This window comes from Dipteris shenzhenensis, chromosome 22 (assembly GCF_047967505.1).
Source record: "Dipteris shenzhenensis isolate YYH24624 ecotype China chromosome 22, Dip_SZ_1.0, whole genome shotgun sequence".
NCBI lineage: Eukaryota > Viridiplantae > Streptophyta > Polypodiopsida > Gleicheniales > Dipteridaceae > Dipteris > Dipteris shenzhenensis.
Window position 1 is genome coordinate 41,820,983 of NC_141617.1, and position 25,107 is coordinate 41,846,089.

The 25,107-nt window shown below is 43.5% G+C and overlaps 1 protein-coding gene across 2 annotated transcripts in view; it reads right to left on the reverse strand.

The window, feature by feature from the left end:
* The window catches only part of LOC147888121 (uncharacterized), a 140,842-nt gene that overhangs the window by 92,733 nt on the left and 23,002 nt on the right, over positions 1–25,107 (reverse strand). For both annotated transcript variants that reach the window (XM_087393465.1, XM_087393466.1), the window contains exon 10: positions 15,702–15,768. In XM_087393465.1, coding sequence (XP_087249591.1) covers positions 15,702–15,768 — 67 coding nt within the window. The remainder of the gene's footprint in view (positions 1–15,701; positions 15,769–25,107) is intronic.

Sequence of the window (25,107 nt, forward strand, 5' to 3'; positions counted from 1 at the left end):
TCCAAAAGGCTGCCTATCGGCATTCTGATCATCATCAACAGAAGCTCCCTCAAACAAAGATTGCCCATCTTGGGAGGACTCTTGTTCCCTATCCCAATCCTCGTCACTATGTGACATAATTGCTGAATTCTCCTTGCTGCAATACAATTACAGCAAGCAATACTTACACTAGAGACAGCCACAGGCTCACCTCCTTAAAGAAGATGGCGATGTCTCCTCACCAAAGCAACCACTGACTCACCCCCTTTGAGAAAGTTGGTGATGTCCTGGCGACGGAACCATCAAACCGGCCTTCAATAAATTAAAGGGCAGTAAAACTAACAAGTAACCAGCCAACACCGTTACAATAACAATTCAACAAAAGTATAACCAGCAGATTGGGAGCTAGAGTGCCCCCGCACCAAGACAAAAACACAGATTGGCCCCAAATCTTGGCGCCCCTTTCGGTATTTCTTTAATTAGGTGAGAGGCCTTGAAATCCAAGCTACATAAAGGATACATTCCTTCTTACAAATGGGGGATTCCACATCCCATTGGGCATCTACATAACCTGCATAGCCTTTACTGTTCACTGCTCTCACCACTCCTGGCAGTAGGTCTCCATTGCTAGTCCAGGAAGCTTGCACACAGCCCGGAACTATCACTAGTGACCACACTTCGCCACACAATTCCCCATAGCTGTCACTAGTGCCCAATCAGCCATCCATCTGCTCAATGTAGAGCCTACACTTTCTCAACTGTCCAGCACTGCCACTACCTATAGTCTCTCACCCTATAGGTGGCAAATATCTTGAAACTTCAACTTGATTTCCATAAGAGAATTGGCATCACAACACAGTGAACACTATGGCAGTCACACCTGTACCATCCCTTTTAGGGTTCCAGGGATACTTCCCATTCCAAGCATGGATTCCCAACCCCTGCCTACTCAGCACAACAAGGATGTACCAAATATGTGCCGTCTGCCTAGCAACCACTCCCTCCATGCAACTCAATACCACCTAGGTTGAGGCGTGTGCAAAGTATTGTGCCCATCGGATATGATTTGCATGGTCGATCACGCATTTTTCCCTAGTGTTATGCACAACCGTCAAAAAACGCGCTCCAAGGTGTGTTATCCGAACAAGTACTTATGGGATGGGCGCGCCACTTTGCATGCAAGTCAATAAAACCTAGGTTGAGGCACGTGCAAAGTATTGTGCCCATCTGATATGCTTTGCATTGTCGATCAAGCATTAAACGCCGTTTTTGCCTCAGTGTGATGCAAGCTCTGTGTATCCAGGCACCGTGGTGGCTCTTTGATGAGACGTAAAGAGCTCTCGTATCTATGTCTGTCATCTCCTGAAGAAACCAAAAACATATTCCCACACGGAACATGCTACCAGCCAAAGCTAGCAAATAGGATACACAATGAATTCAAACCCACTCGCATTCAGTGTTCTTCCTACTCTCAGTAGGCATCAGTATCACAAACATTAGCCATGCGGGACTCTACTCTCACCCCCATGTGACCATAGGCATCCATTCTCAGTGCAAACACCTGCATTAGAACTCAAGAGCTGTTACTAGCAGCAGTTGCAGGACTACACACTCTCCAGCCAACCACAAGTGTCCACTGACTCACTAGAAAACCCAAAAAAATGGGTGAAAGCATAACTAAATTGCCCACGATGCTCAGAAACACGAACAACCACCGCAAGCATTCATTGTGAACCATCCTGCCAAGCAAGTCTACTCCAAAAACACAGCCCAATGCCCACGGGCAATCATTAGAAGGCATAAATGAACCCTTTACCAGCCTGGAGCTCAACCCAAGCTCATCCACAAGCTAATGCAAAACATTCATGAATCCCATGGGCACCCTACCAAGCTGAGAACCTTCTCATTCAACCCCTTTGACAGTCGCCCATACAAATGCAAATGGATGGGTGTTGTACAGCCCGTACAACCTCAAGGTCAACACCTTGCAGTCCATGGCCTTCAAGCAGCCCGAACTACAGCAAAGAAACTCCTTCAAATAGCCTGTGCATTAGCTGCTGCTCTATTCCGTACAGCCTGCCCAATGAACGCCCATTCTCATCGTATGGACAGTCCATACAGTCCATACCGCTGCACGGCAGCCTGGTTCGTGTATGGATCCGTACGGGAGCTGATCTGTTGACTATCCATCGTGGAAAGTCCGCGGCGTCACCATTCCTTCCCCATGCGTCGATCCTTTGCCATCAAACACTCGTGAGGTCCTTTTTTCAGTCGCCAGCCCACCAAGTAATTCCAAAGGCTTCTTTTCCTTTTTGGTATGCATGGGCATGCCATATGGCAGCCCACGTCTAGGTTTGCACCAAGGGCTAATATTTGCCCCTAAGCCCTAGTTGGTCAACACCAATGACCAACTTTAAAGCTCATTTGCCCCTTGCCCCCTCTAGTGGGACCAAACCAATGACAAACTTGAGGATCCTAAGGGTTCTTTGCCCCCTCTTGGGCCCAAACCCCCAAATTCACCCCCAAGCCACAATTTTGCTAGGGGTTCTAGCACATCAAGCAACCCATGACCTCGCTCTTTGTTTTCCCAAGATCCTACCCACGTGCGGGCCAACATGCATGCGCCAGAACTCACGCCCTCGTGACATAAAGCATCCCTTAGATACCCAAGGTTATAATACAACTGAAGCTCCAAGAGCAAAAGTCTTTGTATTCATTGTGCTAGAGCACATAAATTCTTAGATTCTCTATTAGAAAAGGAAAATGAGCCATGAGGAGCCCTACCAAAAGCTAGAAAGAAACCAACATGTGTGAATCATGTGGTTGTTGAAGAACAAAGCGTACATGCAATTCACATTTGTGATTTGATGAAGGCATAGTGTCTTGTTGGAGCTGAGCCTACATTATGTGGGTTTCACACTTTTGGCACACAATAGGTACTGCTGCTCATGAGCATTGTGCCAATGCTTCCTTAGCACTCAGAATGTAGTGAGATAAACCCACAACTAAGAAGCTTCCAGTAAATATGCAAGGTTATGCTAATCACATTGAGTTCTTGGTGTCTTACAAAAGATGTTGATGCTATTGTTGGTACGATGGCATTATCAAATTGAACCCATATCGAATTATGTGAGCCATACTCTCACCATTAAGCATGACGATAAAGTATTCTTTCTCAAGGCAGGTGCTTCTTCTGGCATGGTGCCTTAAGCAACTTTCACTTTAAAGCCCAAAATCTTTGAGAAATATCTTCAAATATACTTGAGTTGTAATAGGGAAGAAGACGAACACACAGACAACTTGACTCCAAGCCAAACGTCTTATCAAGTGAACAAAGCCCAGCAAAAGGAAATTCAAAGATAGGTTCTAGTACCTACAACCTTTTTGGAGCTAAAGTTAACCAAATGAAGGAAATTTAGCCTCCCCAAAAGGTTCAAATTTCACGTTTCTAGATCCAAAGTTAAGAAACATAACCAAAATTTTAACAAGAGTCAAGACAGGGCTTTCTTAGCCAAAGTTTGGCAAGTGATCACAAAAAACTGCACTAGGGAAAATTTTATACATTATAATATATAGAAAGAGTGTTACGTCATAAGTTCCTCTACACATAGATGATACTTTGGGACTTTCAGAAGAGGGGGGCCTTGGATAGAGACAAATTGCCAAGGAATTTATTCACCGATGAACTTGGAGGATGTGTCTGACTACTCAAGTTAAACAAGATCACCATCCAACGTCATGTCTAACTACCTTGTACAAATGACATCTCAGATCCTTTGAGAGGTTCTTCCACCTTCAATAGGATTAATATAAAAATTGGCAATGACCAAGAACACACATGGCACACAATACCAAAGGATATTCTTTAAATTGCTTCTGTATGCCATCTGAATTTTATATATACCTCGTTTATCAATGCTTTGTAATAAAGTCACCTCCCCACCTGTGAGTCCCTGGACCCCATCTGAGGAGGGCATACACCAAGGTTGGGACAAAGAGAGTATGATTAGGGCTGCCATGTTGGTAGCAGACTAGCTCACATGGGCAGAAAACATACCTTCATGTATCAGATTTGAGAGAGCTTGAAGGAGTAGCTCATGGGAAGACTTTGGAACTGCCACAGGGGGATTCATTGGCCCTGCCATAGCAGTAAGTACAGCAGCAGGGCAGCACAAGAATGCAATAGCAGGACTGTACGGCAGGGCAGCCGGTAATAGGGGCAGTACGGCAGGTACAATAATTGCCAGCAGTATGGCAGCAACAGTAACAGGGTCCAGAAGTTAGAACATCTGCAGCAGGGAGGTCAGCAGCACGGAAGCAGCAGCTAGTGTGACTGGAGAAGTATGATCAGGGCTGATACACGACCTTTAAAGGCTACAAGGGCTGGTGCAGTAATCAGCAGCAAAGCGCCTACAGCATAGGCCCCAAATAGGCCAGGAGGCAGGTCGGCTGACCTGGAACCCCACAGACTGAGTCAGCTGACATGGAACCCAGGTCGGTCAGACTGTGGGTGCTGCCTTCCGATATGGGGGGCCTTAGGGCCCTATAAATATGCCCATCCAGCAGTTCAGTCTCTGGGCAGTCCACTCCAGGGTACAGACAAGCCATCAGGTAGAAGCAGAAGAGTGGCAATATGCACCAGCAGCAGTTCTCACAGTCCTGGCGTCTTTGAACAATCCATGAGCACACAAAGGGGCAGATCTGACCACTGTAGAAGCCGGATCGTGGTGCACAGGAAGAGCTGTAGAAGACGCACCTAGAGTGGCCACTGAAGTTCCATTGGGAACACGCAGTGATCTACGTGAGTTCAGAACAGTTGCATGAGCAAACAGAACTCTTGTAGGTTTGCTAAGGTGGTTGTCACAGTTTTGGCTATATTTTGTACTTAGACATCACCTCTACTTATGACATTTTTTTGGCTGAATACGTGTGCGCATTCTCTCCATTTCTGACGTGTTCTCTCTGTAAGTACACAGAGTGACTTCGCGTTCAAGTTTTCAATGTGAGATCTCAAGTCTTTCTTTATTCCGCTGTGGAAGGGTTGGCTGTAGCAAGCAATCCTTTTGTCTTGATCATGTTCAACCAAATGATAAATGCTCTAGTCATGTGCATAATCATATTCAACCAAATGATGAGTAGCATTTTCCAAAAGTATAGAATATTTATTAAAAATTCACCCATTAACATATACCTTTGTATGACTAGAATAAGTCCCAATCATACAAATTTAGATTTTTTAATGTTCTAAAGACCAAAAATCTACACATAAAATAAAAGGGAAAATGAAAGAGAAGAAAAAAGAGGTAAACAAAAACTTTTATGAAAAACAAAAGGAAGACATACTTAGCAAGCAAAGCAACACTTGTGTCGTCAGTGGGCACGCTATACTGAGTCTCTTGGGCAAACCCGGTGCTTACCCATTAACATCATTATGTTTTAGCAGACCACCAAGATCATCTAGAGATAGAATTCATTTTTTAAGCCACTCTAGGAAAAGCAGCTCTCCTCCAATTGTAAATACCAAGACAAGTGAGTTCTCATTGGAGAAAAAGTTGCAACTTCAAGGCATATTGTGTCTTTTGGTGTAGTAAAAATGGGTCCGAAGACCTGAAAATTTGCATATTGTGTAAATCCCAAAAGTCCACCCTTGCAGTAGAGACTATTGGCAGGACAACAAGCGCCAACTTCAGCTCAGTCATCATCACCCTTTTCCTCCTCCTTCGAAGCCAGCATGTCAAGCTTACAAACCACCTCGAGGATAACTATCCTCGGGACAGTAGGGGGGGAGTCGGAGGCGCTCATTGTCTCTGGCCGTTCTTTGTAGAATAGCAGTTGGAACCGATGGTAGATTAGCAGCTCCACCCACAACTTGGGTAGGTTCACAAGTAGTAGGCACCTTAGTTGATTCATGTCGCACTTCGTAAGTTGCACTTGCAGGATCATTGCGAGAAACAGGTCTTTTGTAATGAGCTTGCGGCTTCCCATCTTCAGTGGAAGTAGGTAGTATCGCGGCATTGCAGGCAAATCCATCTAGAAACCATTATGAGAAAGATGAACTAGGGGAGTCTCTGTAGGAACGTTGACCGGGGGGGTAGGTGTGTGGTCCGTCTATCGAACATTCTCCTTTTGTCCTGGGCCCTGAAGATCCGTCTTCATCACTGCTTCCTCGTACTCAGTTTCCGAAGGTCCTTCTTCTTCTTCTTTTTTTCCTTTTTTTTTTTTCAAAGAAAGGAACCTTCTATTAATGCTTGAAAGACTTCATACAAAACAGCAGCCCCGAAGGTGCTGAGATGGAAAAAAAACCATAAAAAGGCTGAAAGAAAAACTGGCCTGTTCCAGAGAAACCCAACTCACTGCCTAGGGGATCTCTCGTACGCGGGCTTACAGCCAAGTGGGGGGGACTATACAACCAATGGATCTCTCGCAGAGTGAAGATGTAGAAGACTCCTGTAGGCCAAGCCTTGCAGAATCGAGCACGCCTCTCAATGGTCGCTCTAGAGCTTGGAGTCGCACGCTCCCAGGTGGAGCATAGAGTGTACATGATATCCTGCCAAATGGGGATCATGGTAGCCAAGGGTGGAGCCGGATGCTCACCCATCACGAGCAAACGAGCCACCCAAATGTTCCACATAATGATACTTGCTACCACCTCCCAAACGCTCTCCTCCGGAGGAGAAAAGGGAGCTAGGCTATCAAGAGGGACTGCCTTATGGAGCGCTATCCTCTAAATACTCTAACCCTGTATCCGGTAGGCTGGGGAGATCTCATCAATCTGGAACGCGTGTCCTCCCTCCATCAACCAGGCCACCATCCCCCAGGTGTAGTCCCTCTGAAGACTCTGCATACGGGTCATGATCCTAAGGGCTCCCATCCAAATCCTCGCTGCTCTACGACAGCTCCAAAGGCAATGCGGAATCATCTCCGAGAAACCACCAAAGCAAGCCTCCGTGGGCAGCCATCCAGAAGTAGGATATCTTCCTCGGCCGCAAACTAGACCATAACCGCGTCCAAAACCTGGAACGGACATCCACGGCACTCTCTGGGTCACCCAATGCCGCTCCCTCGAGGGGGTCCACCTGAAGAGTCCATATGAAGCCTCCTGCCAATCCGTGTGTAGATTTGCTGAAATTTGCAGTGATCTTCGCTCGGTACAGCCAACTTTTGGAATTTTCTTGCATTTGCCCTTTGATTTGGTTATAGAATTTAGGGCTTTACCCCTGGTGCACTCCAATCGGCTCTTGTGCCCCGGAAGTTGCATTATAGGGACTTTTTGCCACCATTGCAGGCAGCTTAAACAGATTTGCAGGTATTTTTCCTTTGATTTGAACTAGTCATCTTTGGCAGGATGGCACGACCTTCTTTGCGGGACAGATTTGGCATTTGCTCCTTTTTGAGCAGCTACTATTGGCAGTCACATTTGAAGGATTGCAGGAGATTTTACAGATTTGCCCTCTTTTTGGCACATTTGCCCTCTTCAGGATTTGGGACTTTTGCTATTATTGGCTTTCTCAGTTCTCAGATTGCCTGGTTGGACATTGTTCTCTTCACTTCACACACTCAGCTTGCAAGAATTTGGTTTGAAATTTGCAGGGCAACTTTATGCTTCGGGTGCTTTGATATTTGCAGCCATTGCAGTCATTTTTGCATCATCGGTTACTTGCAGGAACACTTTCAGTGGACAAACATTTGCACTTCCTGCAGTCTATCTTTGCTGAATTTATTTGGGATATTGTGTGCATCTTTGCTCAGAGGTTGAGCAAGTCTATTTCATTGACACATGTTGAGCTTTTGCTGTCATTTTTGGGTGTCAGTTCTTGGGACAGCATGCTCATTGCAGTGGTTACCTTGAGGCTTTGATTTTTGCTGCACATTTTCCTTTTATTTTTGGGAATCTTTATTGCAATGGCAAACCATGAGTCATTTGGAATGCTGCTGCTGAAGATAAACTGGATGGGACCAACTATCCCATGTGGTTGCACTTGGTATGTCACTCCAGGAATTTCTGGGGAATTGTATCTGGTCGGAGACTAGACTTGTCTCCTCATCCACAGGCACCTACTGCCACCGTAGCCACTGTTGATTCATCTACCACGAGTCCTTCAATGTCTACCGTTGACCCTCCAACATAAGAACAGATTCGTTGGGATCAGCGAGATGCACAGGCACATGCATTGATTGCCATGAATTGCAAGAGAGTTGTTATAACTCACATTCGGTTTTGCAAAACCGCCAAGGCTGAATGGGACACTCTGGCCAGTCTTTATTAGATACGCAATGAGGCCAGAGTTGCTTATTTGCGTAGGCAAGTTGATGGTGTTAAGATGAATGAAGGGGGCAGCATGGATGCCTATTTGACACAGGTCAAGGACTTTAGAGAGCAGCTCATCAATGTTGATGAGATTGTGCCAAACTCACAAGTTGTGTCTACGACACTTGATGGGCTCCCTGACTCATATCAAGGCTTTGCTATGACGTTGAGGCTGGTAACCCCGACCACTATACCTTTGATCAGCTTGTTTCCCTACTCCTGCAGGAGATCGAAACCAGGCTACTCATGCGAACCAAGCCTTTGCTACTGACCATAAGGGAAAAGGGAAAGGGGGGGGAAATTACAGCAAGCCCAAACCTTCATCTGGTACCTCATCCTCTTCTTCTCATTCCGACAAGAAGAAGAAGAAGAAGAGCTGTAATTACTGCAGGAAACCTTGGCCACGACATCACTGAATGCCAGAAGTGCATTCCTTCAGAGAAGAGAAAACAGCAGAAGGGTCATCTGGTTCCCCATTCCTCTGCTGCTCCATATCATTCCACGGAGGCAGCCCACCTTGCTCATGATGATTATGCCTTTGCTGTGGCTTGTCTTTCTCCTCCGATTGAGCATAATGCATCCTGCCAGTCTCCATTTTAGTCCTTGATTCTCTAAATAATCAAAGTTGCTATATTCCTGCTTGGATGAAGATGTGCAACCTGATCTGTAGTGTATATACTTTAGCCATCCCATGGAGAGGGGTTTGTTGGCACTTTCGGAGTCTCGCCTATGCCATTTCTGGTTAAGTTGACCCACTAGAGAATTCTGGCCATCAACCCAAGTTGGAACAGGGAAGATTTGCTTCCGCCTTGCCCATCTAAATTATTTGAGTGAGGGCTGCAGCCAGCCTCCCATCTAGGGGAGAGTATCTGTCTCCTAGAGGTTCCTTCGTTCCTGGATTAGCATAAGATCAAATCTGTTTAGCCTGTACTTTACCTGAAGGACTTCATCCTCTATCCATCTGCCCTGATCTCTATTCCACAAGTCCCCCTAAACTCTGATGCCTTTTTTGTTGAGTCTAATGGCTCCTTTTAGAGACACATCCCTCAACTAGTTGTCACTCCAGACTATTGAGAACCAGATGGAGTCAAGGCTGCAGAAAGTACTAGTTTTCCTAGAGAATCCTTTCCAAAATAGATACAGCTTCAAAGATTCCCAAGCCTTCCACAACCTTACACAACTCAGATCCTTTAGCTATGCATGGTTCCTTCCCGAACAAAGACGCGCCTAGAGGAAGATGCTTCCAATCCTTACATCTAAGGACTTTGACTCAAGAGATATTCCTACGAATGAGGAAGGCCCAGGTCGAGCTTGGACTCTAGTAGGCTTTAAGAATCCACTGGAACATGAATCTGGCCCTTTGGGAAGTGTACACACCTTCCATCGGGCCTTCGCCATTTTTTTTTTTCCCAAGTCCCCCCATCAGAGAAAAGTTCTGAAGAGGCTGTTGATATGTTCAAAACTCTTCTTTGACAGGAATTAACATGAGATAGAGTAGAATAGAGAAGAGTAAATGTAGTAGTTGAGGACAAACTTTCTTCTTGACAAAGTCAGTGGAAGGGCTTGCCACCTTCTAATTTTCGTCTTGATCTTGTCAAGAACCCACTTCCATCTATACTTATTTGTGCATCTGAAGCCCATAGGAATTCCAAGTAGCTTGAAAATTTCTCCTCCTTTTATCATATTGCATCCTTTATCTGTTAAAACCTGGGGAGGAGGGCTTCACGAAAATTCCCGTCTTTTCATGGTCGATCTTGGAACCGGAAACACAACAGAAAACCTCTAAGCATCTCAGAACATTTTCTACCGACAAGGCGTCGTTGCGAGATGTTAGATTAGTGTCATCAGCAAATTGTTGACAGATAATCGGTACATCTCCTTCGACTTGGATACCGTTGATAGTACCTCTGTTGACCACACCCTAGATTAGCCTACCTAAAGTGCCAACAGGTAATAGCAAATAGCAAGGGCGCAAGCGGACAGCACTGCCTGATAGACCTCTTTAGCACAAATGGAGAAGAATTCCTGCCGTTTATCTCCACCTTCTCCTCTGGTCTGTTGAAGCAGAATGTCAACAAAGGATATAAAATTCGAACCGACTCCCATGTCCTGTAGAGAAGAAAGAATGAATCCCCAATCCATCCTATCATAAGCTTTATCGAAATCAACTTTTAGGAAGCAAATATCCTACTAAGTTTCCTCCGCATATTCTCCCACAGTGTCAAGATTGCCTCCAAAATGTGTCTTCCCTTAATGAAGCCTTTTTGTTCTTCCCTGATCCATACTTGCATCTTATCCTTGAGTCTAGAGGCTATTAGAATTATTGCTATATTCTAGGCAGTGACTAATGTAATCCATAGGTGAGTTAGGGGCACTTTTCCCTCACCAGAGGTTTTCCCTCCTAACCACAGTTAGTGGGTTAGTGTGGTTTTGTCACTTAGACAAAACCACCTCCACTCTTGTTTGTTTTTTATCTTATCTTATTGCACACTCTACGTTTTGATCTCTAGCTCTCTTGCATTCTGCTTGTCTGCTCCTCTTTCACATTTGGTATCAGAGCCAGCACCTCCCAGACCTGCCTCTGCTTCTCCTTCAGCCTGGAATTCGTACCAAAAGCACACCGTACAAGCATCTCCATCTCGTCCGTACAACAGTACGGACACCCTGCTACTTTTCGTCCGTACACCTTGCGCAAGCTTTCCATACAACCTGCTCCGCCGTAAAATCTGCTAGTCCGTACGACTGTACGGAACTACATCACACATGCGACACCCGTACCTTGCCGTACACCTGCGATGCCCGTACATCCCACACATGTCATTCCATACTACACCTTTCTGTATACGTATGCTGCCTATCCGTACATCGTATGGATTTTTGTGCAGTCTCCAGGCAACGCGTCAGACTGCAGCTTCGTACAAGTATCCGTACAGTTGTTCCACCGTACAGCCTGTCGCTGAACGTGCGCCCATACAGCATCTACGTTCGTACAGCTCCAAGCTGCTTCGATCAATTTGCAGGTGCTTACCTTTGCAGGTGCTTTTGCATTTTGGATGCAATTTGGCAATGGACAGACAATTTGGGGCTTTTACAGGCAATATTGGACTTAGATTGAGTCACATTGCAGACATTTGACAATTTTTGCGGACAAATTTTGCAGATTTTGGGCATTTGCAGAGCATTCTGGTGCATTTTAAGCCTTTGATAGGCTGTGATACCAAGCTGACATTTTTGGCAGATTTTTTTGCAGACTTTGGTTGTGCATCTTTGATCCCAGAAAGGGATTTCACTTGTCATATTTGCTGCATGATATGTTTTTCTGGCAGATATGGCTCAGAACAACCCCAATGAGGTTTTTGGTGTCCTCACTCAGGAGGATAAGTTGGATGGCACCAACTACTCCTTATGGAGTTTTATGGTTTGCAATATCTTAGTTGGCAAACACCTATGGGATTATGTCAATGGGGATGAGCCACACCCAGAGAATGTGGTTTCACCTGCCACTCCTCCTCAACAAGGTGGAGGAAGGCATAGAGGACAAGCTCAAGGTGCATGACAAGTGGTAGATACAGCAGCTGCAGCGGTTGCTCCTACACAGGATCACAAAAGGTGGGATTCACGTGATGCACTAGCACTTTCAGCTATCTCCCTTTCTATCAAAAGGTTTATCATTCCGCACATTCGATCATGTGAGACCTCGAAGGCAGCTTAGGATATTTTGGAGAGTATGTTTGAAGCCAGAAATGATGCCAGGGTCTCTTTCCTGAAGAGAGAGCTATCTCACACGCATATGGATGAGGGTGACTCCATGAATGATCACCTAACCAAGCTTCAGGATTTGAGGGAACAATTGCTTAATATAGATGAGATCATTCCTGATTCAGAGATGATTACCACCACTCTGAATTCTCTTCCTAAGTCGTATCTCGGTTTTCATACCTCGCTGAATTTGTCATTGAGGGGGGATGGCAATCCTCTCTCTTTTCACGAGTTGGTAGGACTCTTGTTACAGGAGGAGCAAACCAGAAAGAACATGGCCACACAAGCTGGCGAGCATGCCACGCTTTCAAAATTCAGGCCCAAAGGGAAAGGGTAGCAAAAACAACATGCAAATCAGCCTACACATTAGCATAAAGTTGATTCCCAACAGCCCTCTCACAAGGCTAAAGATGATGTAGAGAAGCCAAAGAAGAAGGGTATTTGTCACTACTGCAAGAAGCCGGGTCACTACATTGGCGAACGCAAGAAGAAAATAGCAAAGGAAAAGAAAAAGGATTCGGGTATGGCTGTCTCAAATGCATCAGCCATCGTGCACACATGGAGCTGATGTTACAGCCAACTTTGTGGAAGAGGATTGTGCCTTTTTGTCTTGCATTTCAAATTTTCAAGTGGTTGATCCAAATACTACAGCCACTCTTGTGGATGACTCTTATGCTTTCCTGACTTGTAGCTATGACCCTTCGAAGCATGCATGCACTTTCAATGTCAATGAGACACTGAACACATGGTATTTTGCTAGTGGTGCATCCAAGCAATCACTTCCAAGAACTGTCTTTTTGCATCTTTGCATGCACCACCCGCTGGAAAGAGGGTAACTTGTGCTAATAATTCTTCTTACTCAATTTGTGGAGTGAGTGAGGTTGTACTTACTTCCATGGATGGCACAGATTTCACAATTTTTGATGTTCTTTATGTGCCTGGTATCAAGAAGAATTTACTTTAAGTATCCTCGCTCAATCGAGGAGGGTTTCAGGTCATCTTTGAAGATGCCAAGTGAGCCGTCCGAGACAAAGAAAATGATTATTCTTTGATGTTGTCTCGCACTTTGTATCGGGTCTTTTTCAGCTTGATGTTTATAAGAAAATATCCGAGCTTGCACTTGCAGTAACCACTCCCACTGCTACCATGCAGAATGTTGAGTTATGGCATGCCAGATATGGACACATGAGCTATAGCAGCTTAATAACACTTCAGAAGCATGCTATGGTTGATGCATTGCTTCCTTTGGAGTCACCTCCTCCTCATGCCTGTGAAGGGTGCATCCTTGGTAAGATGCATAGATTTCCTTTCAAAAAGAATGGTGCAATACGAGCTGTCCGAAAATTACAGCTCATACATAGTGATGTCTGTGGTCCCATGAGGACACCTGCTTTGGGTGGTTATTTGTATTATGTCACATTTATAAATGACCACAAATTACACTTGGGTCTATGACTTGAAGAAAAAATCAGATGTGTTTATGCATTTCAAATACTTTGTGGCCAAGGTTGAAAATGAGACAGGACTCAAGGTGCAAACACTACGCACTGACAAAGAAGGGGAGTATATGCCTCGTGAATTTGAGGCATTTTTTGAAGGAAAAAGCCATCACACATCAGCTTACAATGAGGCTTACCCCTCAGCAAAATGGCAAAGCTGAGCGAAAAAAAAGAACTCTCGTGGAGATGGATAGATGCATGCTCACTAGCAAGAAGTTGCCTCGGGGCTCATGTGTGCCAATTATGTTTTGAATCGTGCTCCCACAAAAACTTTGAAGACAATCACTCCCTACGAGGCTTGGCATGGGAGAAACACTTCAGTGGATCAATTTTGTGCCTTTGGATGTGTTGCATATGCCCATGTGCCTATGGAGTTTCAACATAAGTTGTTAGATAAGGCACTAAAGTGTATCTTTGTTGGGTATAGTCCAGAAAGCAAAGGGTATCGTCTCTACAATCCTCCCACACGCAAGATTTTTGTGAGTGGAGATGTAATCTTTTCAAGAAATTCAGCTCATACACATGCAGAATTCACTATTCCAGCTTCTTCAGATGATGTTTTTGCGGGGTTCCTTCCCATTGCCTTTGGTTCCCCAGCTAATACTCATGCTGAAAATCAGCATTAAAAGCAGCCTCCTCCTATTCCACATGCCCCGACTCAGCCACCTGCTGATTCTGTTCCTCCACAGGCAGTGGATGATGTTGTCAGGCAAGAGATTCAAGAGATACATGCAGCAAAAACAGTTCCAAACTGGCTGCTACAAACTCTTAGGGAGGGTAGGCTTGAGGCACCTTTGCCTGGCAGGACTCGTAGTGCAGCAAGGCATGAAGGGGGGGCTCTTTCAGTTGAATCAGCTTATGTAGGTACTCTTCTTGATGAGGAAGAACCTGATACTTATGAAGAAGCCAAGTATAATGTGCACTGGATGAACGCCATGCACAATGAATTGCAGTCCATTGAGAAAAATCAGACTTGCGATTGTGGATTTGCCTCCAGGAAAACATGCCATCGGTACCAAATGGGTTTTCAAAGTGAAAAGGAAGCCAGATGGGTCCATTGATCGATAGAAGGCAAGGCTGGTTGCCAAAGGATATGCTCAGAAAAAGGGTATAGATTATGAGGAGAATTTTGCTCCTACATCTCGGATGACAACTATCAGATCAGTTATTGCAATGGCTACAAATTTTGTTTGGAATGTTCTTCAATTGGACATAAAAACAGATTTCCTTAATGGGAACTTGAAGGAAGAGGTTTATGTCAAACAACCTTCTGGCTTGGAACTTTCGGGTAATACACATGAAGTTTGCAAACTGAATAAAGCTTTATATGGGATGAAACAAGCCCCACGTGCATGGTATGCCAAGATTGATGCCTTCCTGGCCAGCAAGGGGCTGCATAATAGTCCAACTGAGAGCACCCTCTACATCAAGAAGGATGGGGGGGATATTTCAGTCATCATTCTTTATGTAGATGACATGCTGCTCACAACGTCAAATGAGGAAATAATGCAGATTTCAAGGCTGAATTGAAAGCTGAATTTGACATGACATATTTGGCACATGAAGCCACTCACAATGAACCCAAAATGGGAAGAAGAACAAATTCTTAGATCAAGGTTGACCCCAAAGTCTTCAAGCTCAAATAAATCTGAAAAAATGTTTTCTGTGACGCCCTTCCTAAAGCAAATTGTTGGCTCAAGGCTATGCAAGCTACTAAACATTTTCTCCTTAAAGCAAGGAAAGAGGAAGCTGCTATCAGAGATCTTTTCAAGCATCCATTAACTTCTTGAAAGTCAGGCTAGAACAAGGGACTTGAAGGCCCGATAATTTGGCAGTAGCTAAAGCCAAACTCAGTGAAAAATATACTTGTCCTCGAGCACTTTACAATTTATTTTGGAACATAGCAATCCAAAATGCATTTATTCCTAATTCAAAGAAATGAGATGTTGATTATGTTTTATAATTTTCCTAATGGTGCATCAAGCAAGTCCCAACATGGTATCAAGCTTTTTATGTTTTACAATATTCCTCATGTTGCACCAAGCAAGTCCCAGCTAACAAGCTTTCTTGACAAGTTGCCTGTAAAGACATTTCAATCATTTGGATGGCAGTCTAGTAAAACTATAAAACTTTGATACATGAGATGAATATAGTACCTTGCAATATGTACTATACAAACTCTTTAAGCGCCCTGAAAGGGTTACCTCCATGCCTGGGACATAGCTGACAAGAGGAAATAAAAAAGAAATTATTCCAAAAAGTTCAAATAACATAGGATGACGGGTCCAGAAAATCTAATACAATGATCATGGACAACTTTGAATCAACATAATAAAATTATGGAGTCTTAAGACTTAGACTATGTATCAAGAGACCCCAAAAAACAAACAAACAAAAGAACATGAAGAATACATGACCATATGGAGCATTTGATAGTCGTCATGCAGTACACTAAAAGCTGTATACTAAAAGAGAGAATTTTTCAATACATATAAACTCAGCCTGATATCTCAAGACTCAAGTAGATTAGTGAAACAAATAATGGATTGACTGGTGGCATCAAACTTCTCTAAAAAATTCCATGCATCTAGATGTCTATCTCAACTTCTTTGAAGAAGTATAACTATTAAATAAAGGAAACCAAATAATCTGACAATTATTGTAAACTACTCGGTGCTTTCTATCAATTCAGACAACGGATTTTGCAGAGGCGTTTGAATCAAATGATTGCGAGTTGCCAAACACATATACTTGAACTTAAGAGATTGCAATTAAGCTGGAATTAAGACTTATACAGCTTAAACACAAAGTGACATCATTGAATATGATTGAGGGGCCAAGACGCCCCCCCCCCCCCCCTTATCCAGGCTCACTTTATTCTTGAAAATAGAGATACAAGACCAAGGTGCAATGCACCTTCCAAACTGATGAACTCAGTGAAAGCCTAGGACCTAGATACAAGACTCAAGAGGTAGACAACAAAAAGGGGGACTCCAAGCTTAGGTTTCAACTCTTGGCTTGCCCAATCCACAAGGAAGAAGCCTGCAACAATCACCACTTACATCCAACATTAGAGGCAAGCACTAGTTTCTAGAAAGATAATAGAAACAACATGAAATAGTGCTGTAAATGAGATAAACTTGACAATACATGCTCCCTTCGTGACTTGACCCTTTTGTAGATGAAGTCCTTGATGCCTCTGAAGCTACCTTGGGTAAGGAGAGTGTGGAAACGGGGCTGGAATGAGAACAGCTTAGAAAAACAGCCTGTAGGCTAGAGAGAGAAAGCCTTTATGGAGTGATAGCTGTAGAGAGAGAGTGCCAATGCTAATCCCAAGGGAGGGGATGTAAGAGAGGAGCTGCTGCTGTTCCAGAGGTGCAGAGAAAGGCAGATTTCTGCAAGGGGAATGGGCTGGAGCAGTAGAGAGAGAAATTCTGCAATAGAGAGAGAAAGACTGCAGCAAGAGAGAGAAAGGGCTGTGGCTGCTCCAGGCTAGGAGGAGAGAGGATGCTGCTGCTGTTCCATAAGAGCTCAGAGGGGGCAGATTTTTGGAGAGGAGGGGATGGAACTGTAGAGAGAGAAAGTGCTGCTGTAGAGAGAGAAAGTGCTGCTGAGGTGAGAGAACGGTCTGGGGAGAAGCTGGCTGCACCCAAGGAGCTGGAGAGGTTCTGTTGCATCAACCAAAAGGAGGGAGAAGAGAAGTGACGAATTTTTCATGTAGGGAATGAAGGGGAGAGGCCTTCTTTTATAGGCTCAGCCCCCCCCAGACCTAGAGTGGAAGGTGGACACTTGTCCCAGATTTTTGGTGGGCTGCAGTCCCAAAGAGGACAGCCCACAACCTGTCCCAAATCTACCAGATTTGGGGCCAGACACTTGGCCTGCATGCCCTGCTGCATGTGTGGGACAGGTGGACTGACCTGCCAGCTCAGATTTCATGTGGCAATCTGCCACGTGTCACTCCCAAAAACCCTAAAATGTTAAAGTTGTCAAAATTCAATTCTGATCGCACCCACGGGTTCCTAACAGCTTGGACTATCTATTGACATACTCTAAGGTCATAATTGAGCCATATTGAGCTCATTTGTTTGCCGTCTTATCTTGTATCTCCATTACTCTTGGCATGCTGCCAGGCCCACACCCAAAGCTCAGGGAACATTCTCTTGAATGGTTCCTTGGTCAGTATGCAATCTGTGCATTTGATTGGTCCCATGTTTGGGTACTTAGGTGGGGTGTGGTTTTCAGATGTCCCTCTCAAAGAGAGACCATCACTCTTGTGGGTCACTAATGCCCATAACCCCAAGCAAGGGGGTCCACCTTCAAATGCTAGACCTAGTCCCCATTGACCGTAACTGAACAGTAGGAAACATTTCATTTCTTAATAAGCATACTATTGAAAAACAAAAAGAAATAGTACTAAGCAAGTGGATACATGTTGTTGAAGAAGGATGACAATTATCAACAGATAAGATTACCAATTTATAATAGGCACACAACTTATAAATGCCAAGACAAGAAAGCATGCCCTATTGACTTCAAAGTTCATACTCGATTGCAACAAGCTCAAGCTTTTTGAAAATGTGAGATGTAAAAATAAGGTGCTTAAGAAATACTTGGTTTTGTAACAAATTGCAAATTCCCTAAAAAATTCTTTTGAAAAAAGAAACTATATATATATACCTTTGTAAGACTAGAATAAGTCCAATTATACAAATTTAGATTTTTTGTTGTTCTAAAGATCTACACAGAAAATAAAAGATAAAATGAAAGAGAAGAAAAAAGAGAGGTAAACAAAAACTTTTATAAAAAACAAAAGGAAGACATACTTAGCAAGCAAAGCAACACTTATGTCGTCATCAATACCCAAGCATAAGCAGCTATACTGGGTTTCTAAAGACCCGCGGAGTCTCTTGGGCAAACCCAGTGCTTACTACATCAAATAAACAAAAGAAAAAGAAAACAAGAAATAAAGAAGAAAGAAAGAAGGTGAATGAGCAAAAATAAACAAGCAAGTCAAGAAACAAAATCTTCCAAAAAACTGGAATTAACTCTCTCTCTCTCTCTCTCTCTCTCTCTCTCTCTCTCTCTCTCTCTTATTTAAAACATAAAAAGCTAAATGGACCCTTTACACTTATGTATCGCTTCCTAAAAAGAGGCAAAATTACATTCCTAACTTGGAAAAAAAAATCCCTCAAAAATAAGAGATGTCAAAATCCCTCAAAAATAAGAGATGTCTGATTTTCTAAACACAAACTCACTAGCTACAAGTCCAACCATAGACTTCACCCTCGATATCATGGATTATTGCTAAATGTCAATACCTAAATATGATCCTATGTTTCCAATCATAGACTTCACCCTCCATATCATGGATGTGAGACAAAGGGGAGCAGAGAGCAAGAATGTGAGCAAGAGTGAGTGAATAATTGAATAGAATGAGTGAGTACAAAATGAGAGTGAGGGGTTTTGTCTAAGTGACAAAACCCTTATCCTATCCACTAACCGTAGTTAGGGATTGGACTGTGGTTAGGGGGAAAAACCTCAAGGAGGGAAAAGTGACCCTAACCTACTTATTACAATACATTGGCCACTACCTAGAATATAATAATAATTCTAACAATGGATTGCTTGCTATATGTTAATACCTAATTATGATCAACTTAGTAGCGATAGATTTGTAGAATCTAATAACATGCACATTCTCTATCGCACTCCTCAAGGCGAAAAACAAGTTCAACCGGATGAAACTAGGGCCACCTAGACAAATCCCAAAGTAGCCAAAAAACAAACGAGCATCTGTTGCAAACTCAAACCCTCTTTAAAAATTGTGATGATACCACAACCCTAAGCAATTGCATACCTTTACATACCTCTAAAGTCTATGAGCACCACCTACACTTTCCAAAACACTAAGTGTAAGGTGTTCGGAGTGGTTAGTGTGAACACCTCACCCAAGGGCACTTGAGTTCCCAATTAGGGGTTCCCCCTCCTTGGCTAGTTAAGGCTAGTTAGTTCAACCGGATGAAACTAGGGCCACCTAAACGAATCCCTAAGTAGCCAAAAAACAAACGAGCATATGTTGCAAACTCAAACCCTCTTTAAAAATTGTGATAATACCACAACCCTAGGCAATTGCATACCTTTACATACCCTCTAAAGTCTATGAGAACCACCTACACTTTCCAAAACACTCAGTGTAAGGTGTTAGGAGTGGTTAGTGTGAACACCTCACCCAAGGGCAATTTAGTTCCCAATTAGGGGTTCCCCCTCTTGGGTTAGTTAAGGCTAGTTAGGTTTTATTTTGAGTGTGAAAGTACATAACCCTAAGTGTGTGAGTTGTACTATACTCTTGCAATAACAGCATCTCGTATTTCTTCCACTCCAGCTCAACTCCATTCTCTATCCTCACCCCATTTCTGACATTTGGCATAAGAGCAGGTCGCCCCTTGAACCCCCACAGCTGCCCGCACCTTCCCGCTCCATTCTCGCACCTCCCCGCTGGTTATGTCTTGTACAGCTAATTGGAGTTCTAGGGATCGTTTTCATGATCCGTCATCATTTCGAAGCTGCTTAGACCAACCGCCCGCAGTTCAGGTCTTCTCCAGTCACGCCACCTCTATTTTGGGCCTGGTCACCATATCTTAGGTGTTTTCTTTGCTGGTCGAGTGCCTTTTGAATTAAATGTCCCAGTTCAGATGTTGTTTCTGGCCTGCCCGCCACATTTGGAGGGGCTTTTAGTTGAGGTTGTACCTGTTGTGCATCAGGCCGCACCTGTTTTGGCCAGTTGCCTCTGATTTAAGGTCGATTTCAGAACTGCTTACATTGTCAGAGCTTGCTGCTGCTGCCCCTGATCCGTGCTGTTTGGGCCTGTTTTCTTAAGGATATCGACATTTTCCTATGTTTTAGGCATTGTTTTGGTTGCTGGTGTACTGTTCAGCCTTGAGTTGACCTCTGTTGGAGCTGTCACTTTTGTTCCGGGCCATAAATCAGCATGTTTTTTAATTGTCAGTTCATGCTCTTTCAGCCACCTCTCCTAGGATGATCCCGGTCTGTTCTTTAAAGCATGGGAGACAAAGTAGATTGTGGAAACATGAGACAAAGCAAACAAAGACAAGGACTATGAGAGAAGTCTTTCATTGTGTTTATGCCTGCAAGCATGAATCGACTACTTCGTTCTTGTATAAAACCACTTGCACCTATTGCTTCAATCCTATTTCAAAACAATTTTTACTTGTAGAACCATGTTCTTTGATTGCAATGGGAAAATTTTAGCAAATCTATGATTGACGTTGATTAGTTGTTTTGGAGAGCACATGGAAAAGAGTAAGTTGGGGGTTATTAAACGATTACAAAAGCTCTTCTCCCCCGCTCAAGCTAACAAGAGGAAACAAATATTTATGATTACTCGAGTTGAATGATCCATGACTAGATCTAAGATAATGAAATTTAGATACTGATGTTTCCCAAGATATTCAAGATCTTCTAATTATCAAAGAGCAATTTCTTGTAAAATAAATTTTAAACGGGAGAATCGTTGAGAAATATTGCTAGCACGATACTGTTGTGGTTTTTATTTACACTAATTAATTTATATGAGATTGTGGCTTTTCAAATAGTAGTATTTCTTTTGATATGGAGGGCCTGCCTTTGAGGTTGTTGTATCCTTGTTCTCCTATTGTATGAAATCATTATATGTATGTTTCTTCTAGTGTAATTGCCTTGTCTATATTACTTGATTTGGCCAATATATCTACAATAAATTTTCTCTCAAAAGGACTAAAATTTCAATATCGGATTCCATCTTATAACCAATACAAAAGTATAATGGTAGAAGGAGAGCAATCAAAATCACATGTGCTGTCTTATCTGAGGTATAGTATCCTGATGATGCTTTGATTCATGACTGAGAAAACAATGCTACAGATTAAATGGACTCAATCCAAAATCCGAGAAGCCAAACAGATGTGCACTGCAAAGATGAAGGTTCTTACACACTCAAATAAGCTGAAAGGTACAAACTTTTGGACAGGAGCACAAAGGGTCCACTAATGACTCAAGGTCAATGACCCTTAGAGCAAGTAAATGGGTCCCATACAAAAAAATAAAAGCTTCTACATGGGGTTCTTAAACAGCTTTTGTTGATGATAAAGAATCCCAATCTATAATAATTAATGTGCCATTGATGGCATAAACAAGGAGGTCAAGCTATAAATGTTTTAACTTCTTAGCTTCTCCAACTTCTATTGAGATATATTGCATTAGGGAATTAAGCAATGCACCAAACTACGTAGTAAGACTAGCTTTATGAGTCCATTAAGAAAACATGATCTTGTGTTGGCTCTGATCTTTACATTTGATATCGATGGCTGGAGAAACAATATTTCTAGGCATACTTCCAAAGTCACTCCTTTTCAACTTTGTAGTCCAACTATCAATCCCCTATGCAAGAGCTTTTGGCTAGTAGACCTCAAAGAGGATGGACAGGTTTCGAGAGACTACATGTCATGATGCTCTCTTGCATGATGTGAGGGAAGAGGTGCTAATATCATCCTCGCACACTCGCAGAGCGACCTTGACACATTGATGCTAACAATCTTGATCAAGCTCAACAATACGACTTGACCGATGCATGTGATCAGGGCTTTGCTACTACATTGAGGTTGGTGGCCATGCAAAATCCCAACCACTATACTTTTGATCAGATTGTCACGTTGCTTTTGCAAGAGGAGCAGAGCCATACAAACCGGAATGCACATCAAGCCTTTTCCACTGACCATAAAGATAAAGGCAAGAGAGGTAAGAATTTCAGAAAGCCTAAGATCTCCTTCTAGCCAAGTGATGGCAAGGAGGAAAAGAGATGGAATTACTGCCCAGAGCCAGGACATGACATTCCAGAATGCAAAAAGTGCATTGCTTCAGTGATGAAAAAGGAGTCATGATTTGCAGTTTCAGACGCTCCTACTGCAAGTGAACACAGCAATGAGGCAGCAAATATTCCTCTTGATGATTGGGCGTTTGTTGTCACATGCCACTGCGATCCTTCCAGGCATAATGCAGCTTTCTCTTTAGCTGATTCTATGTCCGAAAGGCACTTTGATAGTGGTGCTTTCAAGCGCATCACCTCCTGCAAGAAACTGTTTATGACCTTGGATGAGGCAACTAGTGGGGCATAGTTACATGTGCCAATAATGTATATTATCCGGTGAGAGGCAGTGGTCAAGTGGAAGTCACGTCAGCCTTAGGTGATGCAGTCACTCTATTGGAAGTTTTATATGTTCCAAGTATCAAGAAAAAACTGATTTCTCATTCAGCCATTGCTACAAATGGCTACAGAGTAATGTTTGATGGTTATCGTTGTGCCGTGTATGGCTTGCGGTATGATAACAACATTGTTCTCATTGAAACACTTACCAAAGGGTTGTATAATCTTGATTCTCACGAAAGAGGGCTGTTATTGAGGCACATGCAGCACCTGATTCAGTTATTGTTGATACTCCTATGCCATGAGAGACTTGGGCAGCTAAACTATGGTAGTTTGGTTAAGATGCATTCACAGGACATGCGGGTAGATCTTCCAAACATGCATGCACTTTCAAAGCACACTTGTGAGGGATGCTTGCTGGGGAAGATGCACAAGTTCTCCTTTCCCAAGGATGGGCCTGTTGGTGCATCCCATCAATTGCACTTGGTTCATAGTCACGTATGTGGACCGACGTGCACAGCATCTCTTGGAGGCTACTCTTACTTTGTCACCTTCGTGGATGAGTTTACTAGGCGAGTCAGATGTCTTTGCTTATTTGAAGCATTTTCAGCCATGGGGCTATGAGAACGGACACAAGCACCTTACAATTTGCATTGACAAGAGGGGCGAGTACTTGACCCATGAATTTGCTGACTTTTAGTAGCTCAGGCATCATACATCAGTGCACAACGCCATACACACCACAGCAAAATGGAGTTGCAAAACGGAAGAAACGGACTTTAATGGAAATGGCCAAGCAGTTGGATGCCATCATGTGTGCAAACTATGTGCTGAATAGAGCACTAACCAGGCATTCAAGACCATTACTCCATATGAGGCATGGACAGGCTGTAAGCCAGTGATTTCACATATGGATCTTTGTGTGTTTGGCATATGCACATGTCCTATCTCAGCTGTGGCACAAGTTAGAGAAAAAGGTAGTGAACTGATGCGAGCGCACGGCAAGTATGACTTTTCTTTCTACATGATGCCCGATTTATCAAAAGACCAATTTTGATCAATGGAAAGACATTCTCCCTCCGATGGTCCACCCCGCCAAATTCCGTCGGGGAGGGATTGAAGGAGAATGGGAATCGGGATGATGCTCCGGAAGATGGGAATTATGCGTCCAAGATGCTCCGAAAAAAGTAGTTAAGTGTTTTTTTATTGGCTACAGCTCAGAAAGTAAAGGCTATAGATTGTACGAGCATAGAACTGGAAAAATCATTGTCATCTGAGATGTTGTCTTTGCTGGGCAAGCAGCTATGCCTTGGCTGGATAGTCAAAAACAGCCTTCTGTTAATGCCTCAGATTTCTTTGACACACTGCTGCACATCTTTAAGTCCAATACAGATTCAGATAAGCCATTGGAAATTATACTTGCCCCCGCTGCTAGCCATTCTCAGCCTCAGTCTAATGCACATGCTCAGCTTGATATGCCTCCACATGATGGCAATGCTATTGAGCAAGCCATTACCGAGGAAAGGCAAACAGACCGAGATGGCTGTTATATACCCTTAAGGACAGCAAGCAGGCTGAACCTTTGGCTGCCAGTACTAGAGGTGCACAACATCAGATGCATGGCCTTTTCCTAGATATTACATTGATTGCCACAGCCTATAATGAGGAGCCTTTACACCATAAGGATGCTTTTAAGAGCAAAGAGTGGATGGATGCTTTGAAGGCAGAGTAGGATTCCATTCCCAAAAAAGGCATGGGAGTTGTGTGACTTGCCTCCTAGCAAACATGCCGTCGGCACAAAGTGGGTCTACAAATTAAAGCAGAAAGTTGATGGCAGCATAGACTCGTATTGTTGCAAAGGGCCATGCTCAGCAGCACGGCATTGACTTTGAAGAAACATTTGCCCCCACTTCATGCATCACTACCATCTGTTGTGTAATTGCTATTGCAGCTCACACGCATTGGGAAGTGCACCAACTAGACGTCAAGACTGCCTTTCTTCATGGTGACTTGCTTGAAAAAATCTATGCCAGCCAACCTCCTGGCTTTGAGATTCAAGGATCTGAAACTAAGGTATGCCGGCTGTGTAAGGCCTTATGTGGATTGAAGCAGGCAGCCCGGGCGTGGTATGCAAAGATTCATGCGCATTTGATATGCCTTAGTTTTCAGAACAGCCCTATGGAAACAGCACTGTTATGTCCGGAAGTGCGGATCACATTTGCTCGCTCTTATTCTTTACGTGGATGGCATGCCTATCACAAGGCCATCTACTCAGCAAATTGTATATTTTAAGGCTGATTTGCAGAAGTCTTTTGCTGGGTCATTTGCACTATTATCTTGGCATCAAATTTGCTAATCTTGCT